We start from the raw sequence: 15,926 nt of genomic DNA, 5'->3' as shown, positions 1-15,926 counted from the left end.
TGTCCTATGGTGTCCTCAGGACTCTGCTGTCCTGCCAAGACATTTGTGGGTATGTCTCCAGTGAATGGCCTGTCTGAGGAAAATGAGCAAAGGCAGTTGCAGGAGGGAGATTTTGACTGTAGGTCTGAATAGGAAGTATTAAAACCTTTGCTGGGGTCCCAGTGGCCTTGCACAGAGTTACAGCAGCATGGAGTTTTCTTCCTTGAGACAAACTAGTTCAATTGGCTGATCCCACTGTCCCCACAGCATCAAAACCCCCCGAGACTAACCCAAAGCATCACATGCAGCGGACATCGGTCACTACTTCCTTCCTCCCCACGCAGGAGCCTGGAGTCATCATGTTTTGCCTGCCGGGAAGCCCTGGCAAAGTTCAGCAGAGCCCCGCTTGTGTGCAGCGACCTGCCCAGCCCAGCCAGCAATGCTTCCTCCCCAGCTCTGCCCTGGGAATTCCTCTCATGAGGCTGCTCCCTCCAGCAATAACCTTTTATGGTTCCTGGCCAGAGGCGAATTAAGCAACTGCAATACCTAATCTGCTTAATGTTCTCCTAAAGCAAACAGCATACGTTCTTGAAAGTGTCATTTTGTCATCCTATCTTCAGCTTCAGCTGAGTAAAGGTGAATGCTGCTATCTGCCAGTGCCTAGAGAGCCAAGACGCCCCATCCCCTTACCACCATGCTGCAGCTAGACGGAGCATGGGTCCTTCCAACCAGGCTCGAGCACAGAGTCCAGGAGACTCGAGAGGCTCCAGAGCTTGCCATACATGCTGATATACAGGTGACCACCTCGATCGTGGATATAGGGATGTCCGCAGACCCCCAGACCTGCCTCTCTCCTCTGTGTCCTTCATGCTGGTCTTTCTTTCCCCATCATGCCAGAATCTGATGCCTGAAAGTGTTTTTTCCCCCATAAGCCCCTCCAGCAGCCCCCCTTGCCCAAGCATCCACACAGCTTGGCTCTATACATGGTGCCAGCCCAGCATCAACTGACTGAGGTGTTAGATGTGGGGAGCCCTGAATTGTCATGTCTGATACTCATGCATTGCCTAAAATGGTCTCCCCATTGCTGTAGCTCTGTACTGCTGCCTAACAGCCACTGCCGCCAAGCTCACCGGAGGCTGGCTGCAAATCTGATTTACTGCGTGTTGAACAGGAGTGTCTGTAGTCTCTGAGGAGAATAGAAGTTGTTTGGTGGGCCTGGAGGGGGTCTGTTGACTGCAGCCTACGTCTTAGCCAAATCCTGAGCATGGCACAGGCAGAGCACGGGGAATATTTTCCAGGCCTCCAAGGAGCTGACTCTGTTCCAGGGATCTGCTTCAGAGCTGCAGACTGGAGCCTGATGCAGGCCCAGAGTAGCCTTGGCAGGACAGCCGGACCCTGTGTGGGAGGAAAACACCTCTTTGTTTTAGCTAAACCTGAGGGCCAAGGCTCTGGTCTCCGTGAGGCCGCAATGCTTGTCAGCTCCCGCAGCTATGTCCCTGCTGCCTCTCGGGGCTTTGCTGCTTCCTCTGCAGGTAGTTCACTGCTGCAAGTGATAGCGAGAGCAGGGAATCTCCTTTTTCTTCCTTCCTTGGACTGGTATGAGGGAAACACCATTTGTCCTGGTCCCCCTGGGACCCTCCCCACAATCTCGTTGCTCCCCTAGGGTCCGTTCTACTTCAGCCTTCATCGCAGCCAGTTTTGGAGACTCAGTGACTTTTACAGCCCACTGGCATCTTTGACTGCTCTTTCCTGCAAGCTCATGCCAAAACTGGAGCTGGTTCAAATGTATATTCACTTCAAAATGCTGATTTTTTTATTACAAGCTGAATGGAGGCAATCCAGATGCATCCGAGGAAAACAAAAGGCGATGTTCAATAGCTCACTAAACCTCCACCAGCTTTACAGATAGAGCGTTATAGGTGCAGCTATGTCCTGGGCAGGAGTTTGCCTATTAATTAAAAATGACTTGTGAAGTAAATTCTACAGCCTTGCTAGAAAGCCTGTTTCAAATTTTCCCTGCTCTTATACTTAGAAAACCCTTAATTAAAATAGTGCCTTCACAGAGTGCTAGCTTTCTTTATTATTTATAGACCCTCACTTGAAATTACTGCACACATTTAAACACACCAAACACTTCTTAAAACAGAAAATCTGGCATCTTCAGCGTGCAGTGGGATCCAAGGAACAAAGCTCCAAACTCTCCCTCACGTTTGCTGCCTTTTTCTAGTTGGCACTACGCAATTTCTGGCTGCATTGCATAGCATTAAAACCCACAGCAGGATGCAAGGTTTCCAAGAGTGTGTTTTTTAACAATGTCTTCCTCATATTAATGTTTTTATACTTGGCTTTCCTGGAGTATGATGGATTTCTAGCAGTTTCTTGCTGTTTTTTTTCCTGTTGGACAGATATAGCCGCTTACAGTCTCTTGCTATTGATCTCTGCATCTTCAGAGATCCACCATGGTGCTGCAGCCAGCAGCCTGGCTTTTCTCCATTTGCCTCAGCTGTATGTATCCAAAGGAATACAAGGCCTCTGTGAGTCATGCGATGGTTTAGAGATTGTGGCTAAAGTTTACAGTGTGTCTTGTTACATCGGAATGTGCTTCAGTCAGCTGGACAATCTATTGTAGCATGAGGCACATCCAGACCTTGGTTTTGTTTCTCAGTGAGTTATTGGATGGTGTACACACACTCAGGTTCACACTCGCTTAGCAATCCTGGGCGGGGAAAATCCTCATGAGTGAGCCGGCACCATGAGAACTATGCACTCCCGCTGTTGCTCCGCATACTCAATGTTGTCTGGAGTCACTAATGTGCCTCCAATTTGGCCTCCCAGTGGCATCCCTTATTCCTTATGGAAAATAAAATCACTGTCAGTATTTTTAGTCATAGTTTTCTGTTTTAAAGTCCCATAATGTCAAGCACAGCCATAAAAATATACTTAACTCTTCTGGTTTACTGTGGAAACAGACTCTGCAGCACCGGACATCCTAAAAGGGTCTGGCTGGGATGGTGCAAGCCTGGTCTCTGCTGTGCACATGCTGTGGCTCGAAGGATGAGGTTTCCGCTGTTAGAGAATGCCTGCACCAGGTTCCCAGAGGATCGAGGCTGCTGAGGTCCTGAGATTTCCTGGTAGTGCCTGTCTGCAAAGGGTGAGGGACCAGAGGGCCACGTGGAGCATTCCAGCACTGCCTAATGTCACCTGTCCGTGTGTAGCTGATTTTACATCCCTCTTAGCCATCTGGTTACCTTGCTGTGACCTCTGTCTTGCAGGATCCGACTGCAAGCCATGTTTACGGGAATTCACTGACCACAGCACCCCTGCTTTGGAGTATCGCAACCCCGAAAGCTTCCTCCCATCCCTGATTGCTGAGGATGACAGCAGCCTCTGCACCAGCATGGCTAAAGAAAAGGCAAGTATCCTCTTTCCTTCTGCTACCACCGTGTGAGGCAGGAGCCAAGGTCAGCAAGATGAGTAGTCAGCATCATACTCAGAGGGGTCTGTGGTGGAGTAAGAGTGGGGGAAAGGAGTACTGATCCAGATTACCAAGGAATACAAGGTTATATTGCTTCTGCTGCTGGGAAAAATCATACCTCTGTGCTTTGTATTGGCGTTAGGGGGAATGAGACACAGAGGGATCTCAGGGACTGGAGGCAGCATCCACAGACCCCTGTAGCAAGCCAGGCCGGTGGGGCTGGGGCAGGTCTAGCTGTAAGGTGCAGTAGGAGAGCGCTACTATTAGAAAGTCTAGTTTGGAAAAACCAGCTGCAGGCCTGGCCCTGCTAGCTGCAGGTGGGCTGTTTGCCATGAGAAGGGAAAGAACAGCAGCTCTAGCTCTGCACAGGAGGGTGGGTGCGAAGCTCTCAGGGGGGATTTGTGCCCTCAGGCTAAGCTGTCAGTGCCTTTGCAGGAGGACTCATCTTCCACAGAGCTGGATGCCCCAGCAGCAGACTCACACAGCAGCACAGAGGATCTTCTCTCAGACTCCACTCTCCACGGCACAGAGTATTACAGAGATCTGGGACTCCTGAGCCTGCCAATTGCCAAAACAGTGCCAGAGACAGCAGCACAGCCAGAACAAGCAAGCCAGGCTGTGTCTGCCACTTGCTTATTGGAAGAGAGACCAGGGGCTCTGAGCAAAATGTCTGTGGATGTTGCTTTTTCCAATCCTGTTTCCTGCTCAGTACGTTACGGCAAGGCTGACTGCCATTATCTGAACAAAGGCCACATTTGCTCCTGTTCAGCAGCGTGGGAAGATGGTGCCAGCACTTCTGAGTGTCCTGCAGATGCAGACAAAGAGCTGGACCTGCAGGAAGCTGAAGAGTCTTTCCCCACGCTGGTGAGATCTATGTCTACCTCTCGAAGGCACAGCTGGGAGAGCCCTTTATCACCCATGGACTGCAAGCGCAGGTACAGCAGAACTGTGAGCAATACTTGATATATGCGGTACAACGATGAGCGATATTTGATATATATGGTACAATGATGCTACATGAGGCTGGAGTGATCACATTTCCCTGAGCTCGAGCTGCGGCTGGATGGTCTCCCTCGCTTGCCAGCATCTGCCAGAGCAGCTGGATGCCTACTGCTCATGTTGGGTAGGATGTGGAGGAACAGATGCTAGGGCAGCAAGAGGCTTTTAAGTCTCCTTGGCAGTAGGAAGACCCTCTTTTCCCAGTCTTGGGGCAGGGAAGATGATCTCTCATCTGGAGAGCGCTTGTTTCTGTCAGGAGGGAACCTTGAACAGCATAAGCTGCCCTGATGGTGTCCATCCTCTGGCTCCGAAGGAACTTGGCCCACCCAAGGGATCAAGAGAGCTCTGTCAAATCCTTTTCCTTCTTGCCTGTGAATTGGCTTGGTGGTGCCTGTGCCTGCAGTCGCCGCAGTGTCCTCCAGCCCTCTGTCCTCCACATGGCTGCAGAGGAGAGCATATTTTAAAGTATGATGCTGAGCTCTGCCTGGGAGTGGTTTCCAGGCCTGGCATTACTGCTGTTCTCCACTCCTGCCACATGAATGCCTTGGGCTCCAGGATCCTACACACATGCATTCCCTGCTGACAAATGTATTGATCTCCAGGATGACTGGGAGTTAGGTGCAAGCCAGCAAGGACTATTTTTATCTCTCCTCCTTATAAGGTACCCTAAAATTATCTCAGCCTGAGATCTTGGCAGTTCTTTATCAAGCTCAGACTTTGGTTCTCAGACCTATTGTTGTACCATGTGCCACGTGCACGGTTTATGCTGCGTAACAGGCACGTGAGCAATGGCGGCACAGAGTGGTTGTCAGTGTCAGGGACTTGTTCGGACCCCTCGCTGGGTGATTAAGCATGTGTGAGTGCAGGGCCAGGGAAGAGGAATATGCCCCACTGTCCCTTAAGCAAATGCTTCCTGAAGCCTGTCTCTGGCAGCAGGAATGAATTGACAGTGATCTGCAGACAGAACTGATGCGGAGTAAGATTTTCCACTGAGCCCTATCCATCATTTTGCTTCTATGTTGTTGGCACTGCAGCAGCACTTGATGTTCAGAGAACCATAGGGCACTGGGGGAGCCGGTCCACCCCTCGTTTCCCAGAAAAGGATTTCTTTTTCCTTCCTCAAAGGTGGGCCCCAGCGAGAGCAGGATTTATGATACGATGCTACAGTGATGATTCGATAAACGACAACTGCCACTTCTAAATGTCCAGAGGGACTTTTCTGGCATTGCAGCTAACAGGGCAGCAGCTCTCATGCAGGCAAGGCAGGCTGCTGTCTGGGTGGCTGCACAGTCTCAGGGGTTGCTAAGAGATCAGCGAGAGCTGTCCAGCCTAAACATCCCGGGTGACCAAGGAGCTGGTGGACTTGCTGATGGCAGCCAGAGAAACTGTTTTTAAGAGGCTCAGGACTTGGCGTCCAGGCTGACGCTTCCTGGCATTTTCTTTTCCGTGTGCCTGCCGTGGTGACCCTCATTGTTCCAGCTGCATGACCTCTTTAGGACTGTCCACCCAAGGCTAGGACATTGCAGGGGCTGTGCCATGCCTGACACAATGGGCAGGTCTGCTAAACTGGCTTGTTCCTCTTCCTTGTCTTAGATTCAGCCTGGATGCCACAGAGATGGGCAGTGACCCAGAGCAGGAGGATGTGGAGAAGGGGAGCCTGTCCTGCCCACAGCCTTGCGTGTCCCTTCAGCTGCCCAAAGGGGAACTGGAAACCTGGAGCAGCAGTGGAGGTGCCACGGTAATCAAAGTGGAGATAGAGCCATTGTGCTCGAACCTCACGGTCAGCCCTGGCTTGGAGGAGGCGGTGAGTTTGCGAGGGCTGTGCGCATATTTGCAGCAGGGCAAGCTATGGGTGCAGAATGCAACACTTGCAGGTGTTGGCTGCAGGCTGGACTCCCTTGAAGCCAGCATTGAACCAGGTATGCCAGGAGGTCTGCAGGAATGTCAGCAAGGATGGGCTTTCTCTGCTCTGGGACAAACTGCCCCATCTTGCAGGATAAAGGCCCTGGGAGCTGGCTGATGCACAGCCCTCTTTCCCATAAATCTAGCTGGAGTTTCCCATGCTGCAACTTGTGCCTGTTGCCTCTTGTCCTGTCACTGTGCACCTCTAAGAGGAGTCTGGCTCCACCCTCTCTATAATCCTCTGTCGGGTAGTTGAAGACAGCAGTATCACCCCCCTTTCAAACTGCTTTCCTCTGGGGAGTATCTTTAGATTCAATTAGTATTAAAAGGACAATTGCATCACAGTGCTACATGTTCTATAAAAGTGAGAAGTGCCTAAGAAGGTTTCAGCTACAAGTGTCGCTTACTCCAGCCTCCCTGGAGCCCACACCTGAAACCAGCAAACAGCTGGGCCTTATGGCTTGCTGTCATCAGAACCCTGACAAAACGAGAGAAGGGCTGAGGAGTCAGTCTGTTTCCAGTGACATTTTGGGTCTTGATCTCATCTTGTGCTCCGACATAGCACAGGTATCAAACCACACAGCAAGGGAATCGGCCCTCAGGCTCCCAAGGCAGGCATGCAGGGTAGGAGGCTGTGGGAAGGCAGGGATGATCGCTGGCACTTAAGCCGAGATTCCTTGCATTACACCTTGCCAGCCATACTGTGACTCGATGGGGGCTCCCTTGGTGCACAAAGGACCAAAGATATCCATGACTTTTTACTGCTCCAGGAATGTGGCAGCAACGGGAAGAGACTGAGGTCAAAGTCTGTCCCATCAGCATGCGAGACGGTTGCCCCCCCTCAGATACACTGCAGTTTTGACACTTCTCTTCCAGCCATGGAAGGTTGGTATAGACTATATATATGGCATTAAATGAGTTCAAGGTGTCTGTAATTAAGAAGATAAAAAGCTGGAGATGTAGCCTCTGCAAGCCCAGACATATTCTGCCCTTCCCTTCTACATGGTTCCAGGAGCTCCTGAAATAAAAAGTCAAGCTGACTTTGAGTCTGATCCTGGCTAACAGCGCAGTCTAATCTTAGACATGCCCATCCCCAGTGACACGTTGCCATATAACCTCTCTGTGGCTGGTGCACTGGTCACTCCCTACTCGCACCAGGCAAAGATGATTTCCTAGGAACAAAAAGCACTGCTTCATCTGCCTGGATTTAAGTGTGCCCTTTCTCCTGTACCCCCAAAGAATGGAGCAAACATGGTCTGTTCGCAGGCCCCTTCTGACAGCGGTGCCCTTAACTAACCCACAGTGCCCAGCTGGCAGGGAGCAGGCTTTGGGACAAGGCTGTCAGATTCTGGTTCCTGCACTGAAAGCCAAAGAGCCTTAGAAAAACAAAGGCACCCTAGCTCCTGTAAAATTCATTTTGGCCTTCACTGTGCTGCTGGAATCCATTAATACCTCCCATCTGTGAGGACTGCCCCAGAGCAAAATGTAGAGACTTGTTAAGAGTACAGCCTGGGAAGTGGAAGTAAAGCTGGCTGTCATGGGGAGGGTCTCTGGGGTGGTATCAACTTCCACCCTTTAGCTGCAAGCAGGATCTTCAGAACTTAATGTAATACAGGCTGGAGAAGGGAGGGGTAACACAGAAAAGTGATGTAGCCTCCAACTCCCCCACAGAACTGCAGTGCAGCCTTTCCCTCCCTAACTGCTCCCAGCACTTCTCCCTGCCCATTAAAGGCAGAGTGAGAGCCCGGCAAGATTAACAGGATCCAAATGCATAGCTTGCAACATGGTGCTCTGCAAAAGCAAATCAGGATCCCTGCTGAGAGTGTTTTGTGTTCCAGGTGTTGAACCCCCTGCTCTGGAGATGCTGGAGAAGGACCACGTGTCCCCAGACCACGTGTAGGTATTGTCAGTCCTGGCTGTTTTGAGCTGGCAGAGATTCTTGAGTATATCTGAGCTAGTGGAGATTGAATAGCAAAGGAGATCCCACCTCATGCTGGGGCATAGCTGAGAAGTTGGTTTTAAACCAGCACCTGATGCTTTGTGGGGTGCAGAATGTCTTTGCAAGGACATTTTTTAATCCCTCACTTTTCTTTTGTCCCATTCCTGGTAGGCTAATTGTCCAGCAAGTACTTCAGGAGCTGAAACATTATCATGGGTAAGAGTATTTGGGAGAGGGATGAGGGTGGGGAGGCCATAGGTCTGCCTAGGACTCACCTGGCAAATGACACTGTGGGGCAAATCCCCAGGGTACCAGAGTCACTGTATTCTTCCAGTGAAACTAAGGCAGAATTGCAAGGAGAAGTAGCATTTCATGTGCCTCTTCTGTAACTCTAAAGATGTTCCTGCCCTGTCTCCAAAGATGAGCCTTTCTGCTGACCCAAAGTTCCTGCTCTTGTGTTCTTTGCTGTGCATCTGACGTCTTTTCCCTGCACAGGGCAAAGCAGAGAGCTTGTGTGCAAGAAGGCAGTGATTCTTCTCCACAGAACCTCACCTGGTTTGAGTTCCTGTCTAATGAGTAAGTGAGACAGATAGTAATCCACGCACTTTGTGCTCCCAGTACAAACTGATTTCAAGCCCCCCTCCATCTAAACTCTACTGCCCTGCTACTACTGCATGCAAGACACTGGTATGTGCAGCGGTTCAGCCAGGATCTGGGCCTCATTGTACATGGCACTGCAAAAAGACAGAGACAGCCAGAACTCGCACAATTGGAAATTTCAGCTCCTTATTTGCAAGTGTCCCATTAATAAATTACATGACTGGTGCTGAACCAGATCCGCCAGGAGATGGAAAGCTCAGAGATGGGGTCCTAAAGTAACGCTTCAGATGAGCTTCATCAGTGATCTCCATGAACTGTGCCTGGGCAGTTAAATTCCCCTTAGTTAAGATGTTTTTGGTCTTGTTTCAGAAATGAGGACAGTGGAAAAAGCGATAAAGCAGAGAGAGGCACGAAGGTGATGCGACGTCTGAGTTCCCTGCGGAGCCGAGTCACCGGATCCTGGCAGAAGGATAAGGTGAGGGAGAGGTGCCGAATTTGTGTAAGGAACTGTTGAGTTCTTCAAGGGGATCTAACCCCAGGGACCAGTTACTTGGATTGCCCTTGGATGGCTGAGGCCGCTATATTGGTCCGCAGATGCGCTGTGACCCCTAACAGAATGCGCTGGACAGAATGATCCCTGACTTTCAGCCCACCTTGCTCCAGGGCATGTTCTGGCTGCTTTCTTGCTGTCTTAGCACGAGCTGTGCAGACCAAGAGAGGAGTGCTTTGGCTGGGTGACTGCCTGGATCACCTGCTGTGCCAAGGGGGAGAGCCTGCAGAGGCACAGACATGTGCTGCAGTGCTGGGTCTTGCCCTTCGTCGCACATGGACCTAGACTAAAGGGCCTTTAGGAAGGCATTTGGGAAAAGCACTACCATCCCAAAGGTCTGGGCAGAAAGGTGCCCACTGTACTTGCTGTGCACCAGCTTCCTGCATGCTCGTTTTTACTGGTGGGGAAAACAATGTGTGAGCAGTGCGAAGCCTGTAATGGAGCTCTGTTTTTCTCTCCTTCCAGGGTAAGAACAAAGAGCAGCCAAAAGAGAGAGAGAAGGAGAAAGAGCTAAAGGAGCCAAAAGAGAGGTGGAAAGAGATCAATAGACACCAGCTTGTGCCAGGGGTTTTCTCCAGCTGCACCAGCTGCTCACTGTGTGCCAAACCTCTTGTGAATAAAAGTGGTCTGCAGTGCCTGAGTGAGTATTGCTGGCACTGTCTGGCTTTGCCTGGCTAAAACCCACTCCCCAGCCTTCCCTCCAGCCCAGGCTGGCCATTCCCCTGCTTAAAGCAGCCTCATGGGTTGCTTCACTTCTCTGCCTGGCTTCACTGTACCCCATCACCCTGCTTGGCCTGGCTTGCTTGTTTCTCCAAATAGTCCAAAATGATCTCTAAATCTTGCCTGGCAATAGTTTATCCTCATTTTCTTTGGCCACTTGACCATTTCCTGCCCCTTTCCCCCAAGGAGGGTTCTAGGCCAAATTTTCCTTTAATTTTTTTTTTCACTCAAAGTTCTGCTTTCTCCATGCAAATATGCCTGCTGCCTGAGCGAAGCTGAATCTTTTAGGGTGTTTTTCAGAGTGGCTCAGCATCTACCCTGTGCATGGGCACAGGAATTTCTGGAGTATCCAAAACTTTATTATCTAACATAAAAGTCAAATAGACCCTCCTAGGACCTGCATGGGTGAGCTTGTTGCTTTTCAGATATAAGTAGTGCACAGGAATGGCAGCTGCTCCTTTGCCAGCGTGCATGGGACTCTGTCCTGGCACTGCATTCACTGTGGCATTGCTGCATGGCTTTGGCTGATGGACAAACCCCGCCCCTCCTATTTGGAGCAGGTACACAGGGCACTGAAGAACATTTTAATTCCCAAGGGATTGTCTGTGGGCAGAGAAAATCCTCTGGAAATGAGACAATTGCTCTCTTTCTCTACCCTGTATCCTCAAGCAATGCTCGCTCTCCAGTAAGGGTCTCTCAAAGGCTCTCAAGGTCAGTAAAACCTTCCTGGGGCATAAAAGAACTGGCTGCCCTTGGATGCGCACTGTGAGAAGCATATTTTCCCTTCAGGGCAGCTGGAGGGAAACTGAAAAGGACCACAGGCCTGGCTATTAGTGAACGTTTTTCAGGTGTCACAGCAAAAAAAGTAGGAAGCAGGGAGCTGAATAAGAGCAAGTGCTTTGTGGGTGTTTAGAGAGAACCCAAACATTAAAGGAGGAGCAGAATTATGCCTTGTCACTCCTGTCTGTGGAACCTCCTAGAAGAGGCTCAGTTTGCAGTTTTGCACACTGCTCTACAAAAAATATCTGAACCTGAGAAGACCCAGACAGTCCTTGATCCCCAGTACACTAAGAGCTTGCAGCCATGCTCTGCATGGTCTTGGGAACTCTGAGGTCATTGCCAGTGTGAGTGATTCTTCTCTGGACAGCCACTATGGAGATCTGTGATCTGGAGCGCAAGGAGTTAGTGCTAGCTATCGAAATGGGAATATAGCTCGGCCTATTGTCATCCATCATAAATGCACAGGGACTGGACATGAGTTATAGTAATTTCTACCATGTTTCTCAGCCCTTCCGTGAGGAATCTGTGTTCTTGAGTCTTGCTAACACTCAGGAGAAAAACCTCCAAGGTGGCCGAGGAGCTGGTTTGTGTTTGAGACTCTGTAACATCTCCTTTGGCTTTCTGGGCTGCTCAAGGGTACACTGCCCAGGCTAACATGGGTGGCAGGGCAGCAAAGCTGGTTTTTGCATGTTCCCTTTGCAGTGCTTGAACTGAGGCTGAACAACTGGGCAGGGTTCTGAGATGTTCATTAATGGCCTGTCTGTGATCAGATCTGGATTGAGACTTGTTGTGTGACAGCTGTTAGCCCGAGAGTGACTATATTTGGATTTTGCTGGGCTGAAACCCTTTGCAAGCTGCTTCTGGGTAGCAGAGCTGATAGTTGATATCACTAGTTCCTGTTATTGCAGCTAGGAGCAACGCATGGTCTCCTGACTAGCCACTGATAGGGCTCCTGAAAAGCAAGCTTCGGGGCCACTGTGCAGCCAGACCGGCAGGCCGACTTTTCGGAAGAGCAAACTGCTCTGTCAGGGCTCAGTCTGAGCTGCGGTTGTTGCCAAGATCTGAAGGTATTTGGCTGCTGATCTTGTTTTCTCATAATGAACTCACATTTCACCATCTACACGCTTTGGCCCTCGGCCAGCTCTCGGTCCATCTCACGGTCAGGTGCTGCGGTTTATGTTCTCTCTACGGTATTTTTAACTGCAGCACCACCACGTGGTAGAAGACAAAAAGGCTCATAGAAAGAAAAGATGGTAGTTAAAGAAAGGGATGAGCTGAAGCCAGGAGGAGGAAGGATGGGAAAATGATTAGGAAGCCTGCCTGAGGTCCTTCCACTGTCCAGTAGACACAAAAAGTCTGGTGGCTTCCATAGCTGTGATGAAATAGAGGAGCAAGAGATCTTCTTATTAAAGTAACAGCAGGAGGAATTCTGCTTTTAATTCAGAACAAGGAACCATTGTTCTGCTAGAAACATGCACGTGAACTGTGAAGAAGGTAGGCAGCCCAGGTGGCCCTTGTTTGGTGGTCACTTTTTTCCCTCTCCCACTCGATTCCTCCCATCTATCCTCACGCCACACAGTACAAAATCTGCCAGGGAAGGAGGCTGTGATATGTGTTGAGAGTATAAGTGCAGGAAACATTCTGCAGCTCCAGTTTTGGAGTCTCACAGATGTAATGTTAGGAGCCTGGCAGGGATGAAAAACAAAGAGGAATTCTTGCAGTCACTGGAATCTCTACAACAGTGGCCACCCAAACTTCGCTGTTACGTAAACTTTGAGCTGTGAGTCTCTAGGTTTATTGTTCACCTGGAAATGGAGAAAGCTCCTTTTCAGCCTTTGCTGTCAAGAGTAGAGAAGGTTCTGTGCCTAAATTAATCCTCTCTTATAAACATGCTTTCAGAGTTTATGCAACAGGAGTTAGATGAGTCCCAGGAAAGCCCTGACAGGAAGAGAACTCTCCAAGCAGGCTGTGCCATGGAGGTGAGCCAAGGATATGCCATGGAATACAGATGGCAGGAGGATTGCTTCCCTCCTAGCGACTTGTGCTTGAGCACTGAGGTGCTCACCCAGTAGAAGTGGGTCTTCTGCATCTTCTTTAGTTGAAAGTTACATCTCTATTACTTTATGGGAAAGGTGGAGCCCCCCTAGGGGGGGGTCAGATGGACCATTCCCTTCAAGAAACCTATAGCTGCAACCAAAGTGTTTGGTAGGGTTCAGACAAATTCCTCTTCTTTAAGAGAAAGTGCTCGGTTTAATGAATCTTCCTGAATAATACAGGCTGGGCTGGACATCAGACTGTCTACTCATCCTAGGCTGACCCTTGCTGGCTGCTTCAGTATACAGGTCGATTTATAAGAAATTGCTGTAACGACTAGTCTCCAGGACTTATTTAAGGCACGTTGCGAAAGAGATCTGGAGAACCATTTTCTTTCTCACAACAGTTCTGCGGGAAAATGGAGGACATAGGTTCCTGGCGTTTGTCAGGCAAACATCCTCCACCCATGCTTCTTTATCTGTAAGGGAGGCCAGAGTGGCTTTTGGTTTTGACTTGAAATTCGGTGTGAAATTCACCTCTCACTTGGCACTTGTGCCTGCATGCTTTTGCTTTTAGGATTCCCAGTGCAGCACCAATAAGCTAATTGGGAAGGGCGGTTTTGGCTTGTAGTAAGAAGGAATTGTTTGAGCGGAAATTTCAGCATAGAAAATCATAGCCCACACAGAGTCCTGAGAAATCTGAAAAGCAGCAGGCAACCTGGAACTTCGCATTTCTGGAGGGAGACACAGCTGCCAAAAAGCTTTTATTTTGGGGGGGGAAAGGAGGTGTGGCTGCTGTAACATGATGACAGGGATAAATGGACTGGGAGTCCCACTTGAAATAAATTATTATCGACAGGAGTCCAAATAAAACAGGCAAAACCAAAGCAACTGCGATAGGCTGTGGGTTAATGCGGTTAAGAGCCAATGAAGCAGGATCTAAAGTAAATGTGAAAGTGGTCTGCAGCACTGGTTTCAGAGGAAACACTGAGCTATGAGTCTGCTGACACAGAGCTGGCTCTACTGAACTCTAGAGATTTTAGAAAAGGAAGCTGAAGAATATACTATTCTTAGCATTTCTCCTTTTCTGCTTTTCACTTCCATTTCATATCTGGGCAGTACTGCCTTCATCTGGAACATGTCCAAGGTGCTGCTCTTTGCATTCCCTGATAAGACCTCAGGATCTTGTACACTTGGCCTGACAAATGCATAAGGCTGTATGACAGTAATCTCCCTGCAATTCATTCAGTGAAAAATCTTTTGTTATTGCAGAATTACACAGGATTAGAAAGTTAGTGCTATTCTCTTCTTTGCAATCCAAACCTTAGCTCTAAGCTACAGTCTTTCAGCTGGTTGCTGTGCCAGATTTTGCACTGATTTTGTGGAGATGCCCTGAGGCCAGCCGCACAAGCACAGCACGTTCTCTCCATGACAGCTGTAGTTGGGCAATCTGCAGTGCTTTACTTTTATATTACAGCAAAGCACAAAGTTTGAAGTGTCTAAGGATGAATCATTCACCAAGTGACAGCCAGCTGTTTACCCCCAAACCACTTTCTTTAATGATTATTTCTCAGTAGTGCTGAGAGGCCCCAGTAAACAACTTGGACCTTGTTGTGCTTAGTCCTGTACAGAAGCAGCACAAAAGGGTACATTTCTGAAAAGCTTGCAAGTACAAGATGCAGAGAAAAATAAAATCAAACAGGTTGCAGTGTGGAAACCAGAGATGATATTGGTCCCATGGTGGTGTAGGATTTCAGCACATTTCCAGCCCAAACAGTGGTGGGTTCTTTCAAAACAGCATGGGAAAGCTGTAGGGTGGAGTTTGAGAGGGAAGTTTGTTTTATAATTGTGTACGTTGCATTTTCAAGCTTGACAGGTAACTTGGATGTGACAAACTTGTGATGGAGATCAGTTCAGTATCGTAAATCCTCAGAGCAACTCACAGATCAGGAGGTAAGGTTTAGGTCATGAGCTTTTCTCATTTTTCCTCCTTGCAGAGTACTTCAGCAGCCCAGTGCTAGTACTAGGTCAAACCTTATTGGAGTCAGGGAAATGGTAATTTTTCCAGCAAGTGATTTAGTTATACAAGTCAGTGTACAAATCTGCTGATAGTGAAGATAATTCTTCTTTTCTTTCGGTGTTTGTCTGTGCAGGGGTCGTTGGCGAAGGCCCAGGCAGGCACTTGCAGCCACAGGGTTGATAAGGAAGCCAGTGTCCTGCCAACCTGCTGGGGACCCCAACCTCCCCTTGGCAGCAGTGGCTGTAAACATTTCAGCATGTTTTGAATGACAAATCCCACCAGGCTTTTAATAACAAATTGCGTATTTAGAGTAAGTCCCAGGCGCTGCGCAAACACATGAAATACTGTGTTAAAGCTGTCACTCGGGATGCTACATCCCATCCGTTAAGGGCCTGTTTAGTCTTTGTTCCCACCAGAGGCAGACGCTGATGGAAGGCAGGTCCCCCGCAATGCCCCGTGGTGCGGGACACTCACCGCCATGGCTGGGGCAGGGGAGAGGCCTGGCGGCTCTTGATTCCAGCCATCTCCCCCATCCCGGGAGCGGGCTGAGGGGGAAGCCCGGGCTGGCAGTGGTCGGTGCCCTCCCCGAGGGGAAGGCCCGGGCTATCGTTGGTGGTCGCTGCCCTCCCTGAGGGGGAATCCCGGGCTGGCGCCGGTGGTCGCTGCCCTCCCCGAGGGGACCGGGACCCTCCCTCGGCCGGGCCGCGGCGCGCAGGCGCGCACCCTCGTCTTCCTTTTGCTTCCGGGACATCGGGGCGTTTCCTGTTGCTGTGGCGGCGGCTCCCGGGACCGAGAGTGCAACCGGCGGCTCCCGGGGGAGTCCGGTAAGAGACCAGGGTGTCAGCGCGCCCGCCGGCGCCCCGAGCCTCGGCCCCCGGCTCCCCGCGGAGCTATCCCCTCCCGGCCGTAGCGAGCCCTCCCGGCACGGG

General features: G+C 50.0%; 1 protein-coding gene across 3 annotated transcripts in view; it reads left to right on the top strand.

The window, feature by feature from the left end:
* The window catches only part of ARHGEF18 (Rho/Rac guanine nucleotide exchange factor 18), a 50,139-nt gene that overhangs the window by 2,118 nt on the left and 32,095 nt on the right, over positions 1-15,926 (top strand). Inside the window, exons 2-10 of one of the 3 annotated variants that reach the window (XM_056335398.1) lie at positions 3,252-3,391; positions 3,890-4,389; positions 6,047-6,257; positions 7,126-7,240; positions 8,194-8,251; positions 8,466-8,510; positions 8,790-8,870; positions 9,264-9,369; positions 9,910-10,084. In XM_056335398.1, coding sequence (XP_056191373.1) covers positions 3,252-3,391; positions 3,890-4,389; positions 6,047-6,257; positions 7,126-7,240; positions 8,194-8,251; positions 8,466-8,510; positions 8,790-8,870; positions 9,264-9,369; positions 9,910-10,084 — 1,431 coding nt within the window. Of the gene's footprint in view, positions 1-3,251; positions 3,392-3,889; positions 4,390-6,046; positions 6,258-7,125; positions 7,241-8,193; positions 8,252-8,465; positions 8,511-8,789; positions 8,871-9,263; positions 9,370-9,909; positions 10,085-15,926 lie in introns of those variants that run through there. The other 2 variants (XM_056335396.1, XM_056335395.1) reach the window with 2 other exon arrangements.

This window comes from Falco biarmicus, chromosome 4, assembly GCF_023638135.1.
Source record: "Falco biarmicus isolate bFalBia1 chromosome 4, bFalBia1.pri, whole genome shotgun sequence".
Lineage (NCBI taxonomy): Eukaryota > Metazoa > Chordata > Aves > Falconiformes > Falconidae > Falco > Falco biarmicus.
The sequence above is the reverse complement of the archived record's forward strand: the minus strand, read 5'-3'. Positions and strand labels throughout refer to the sequence as shown.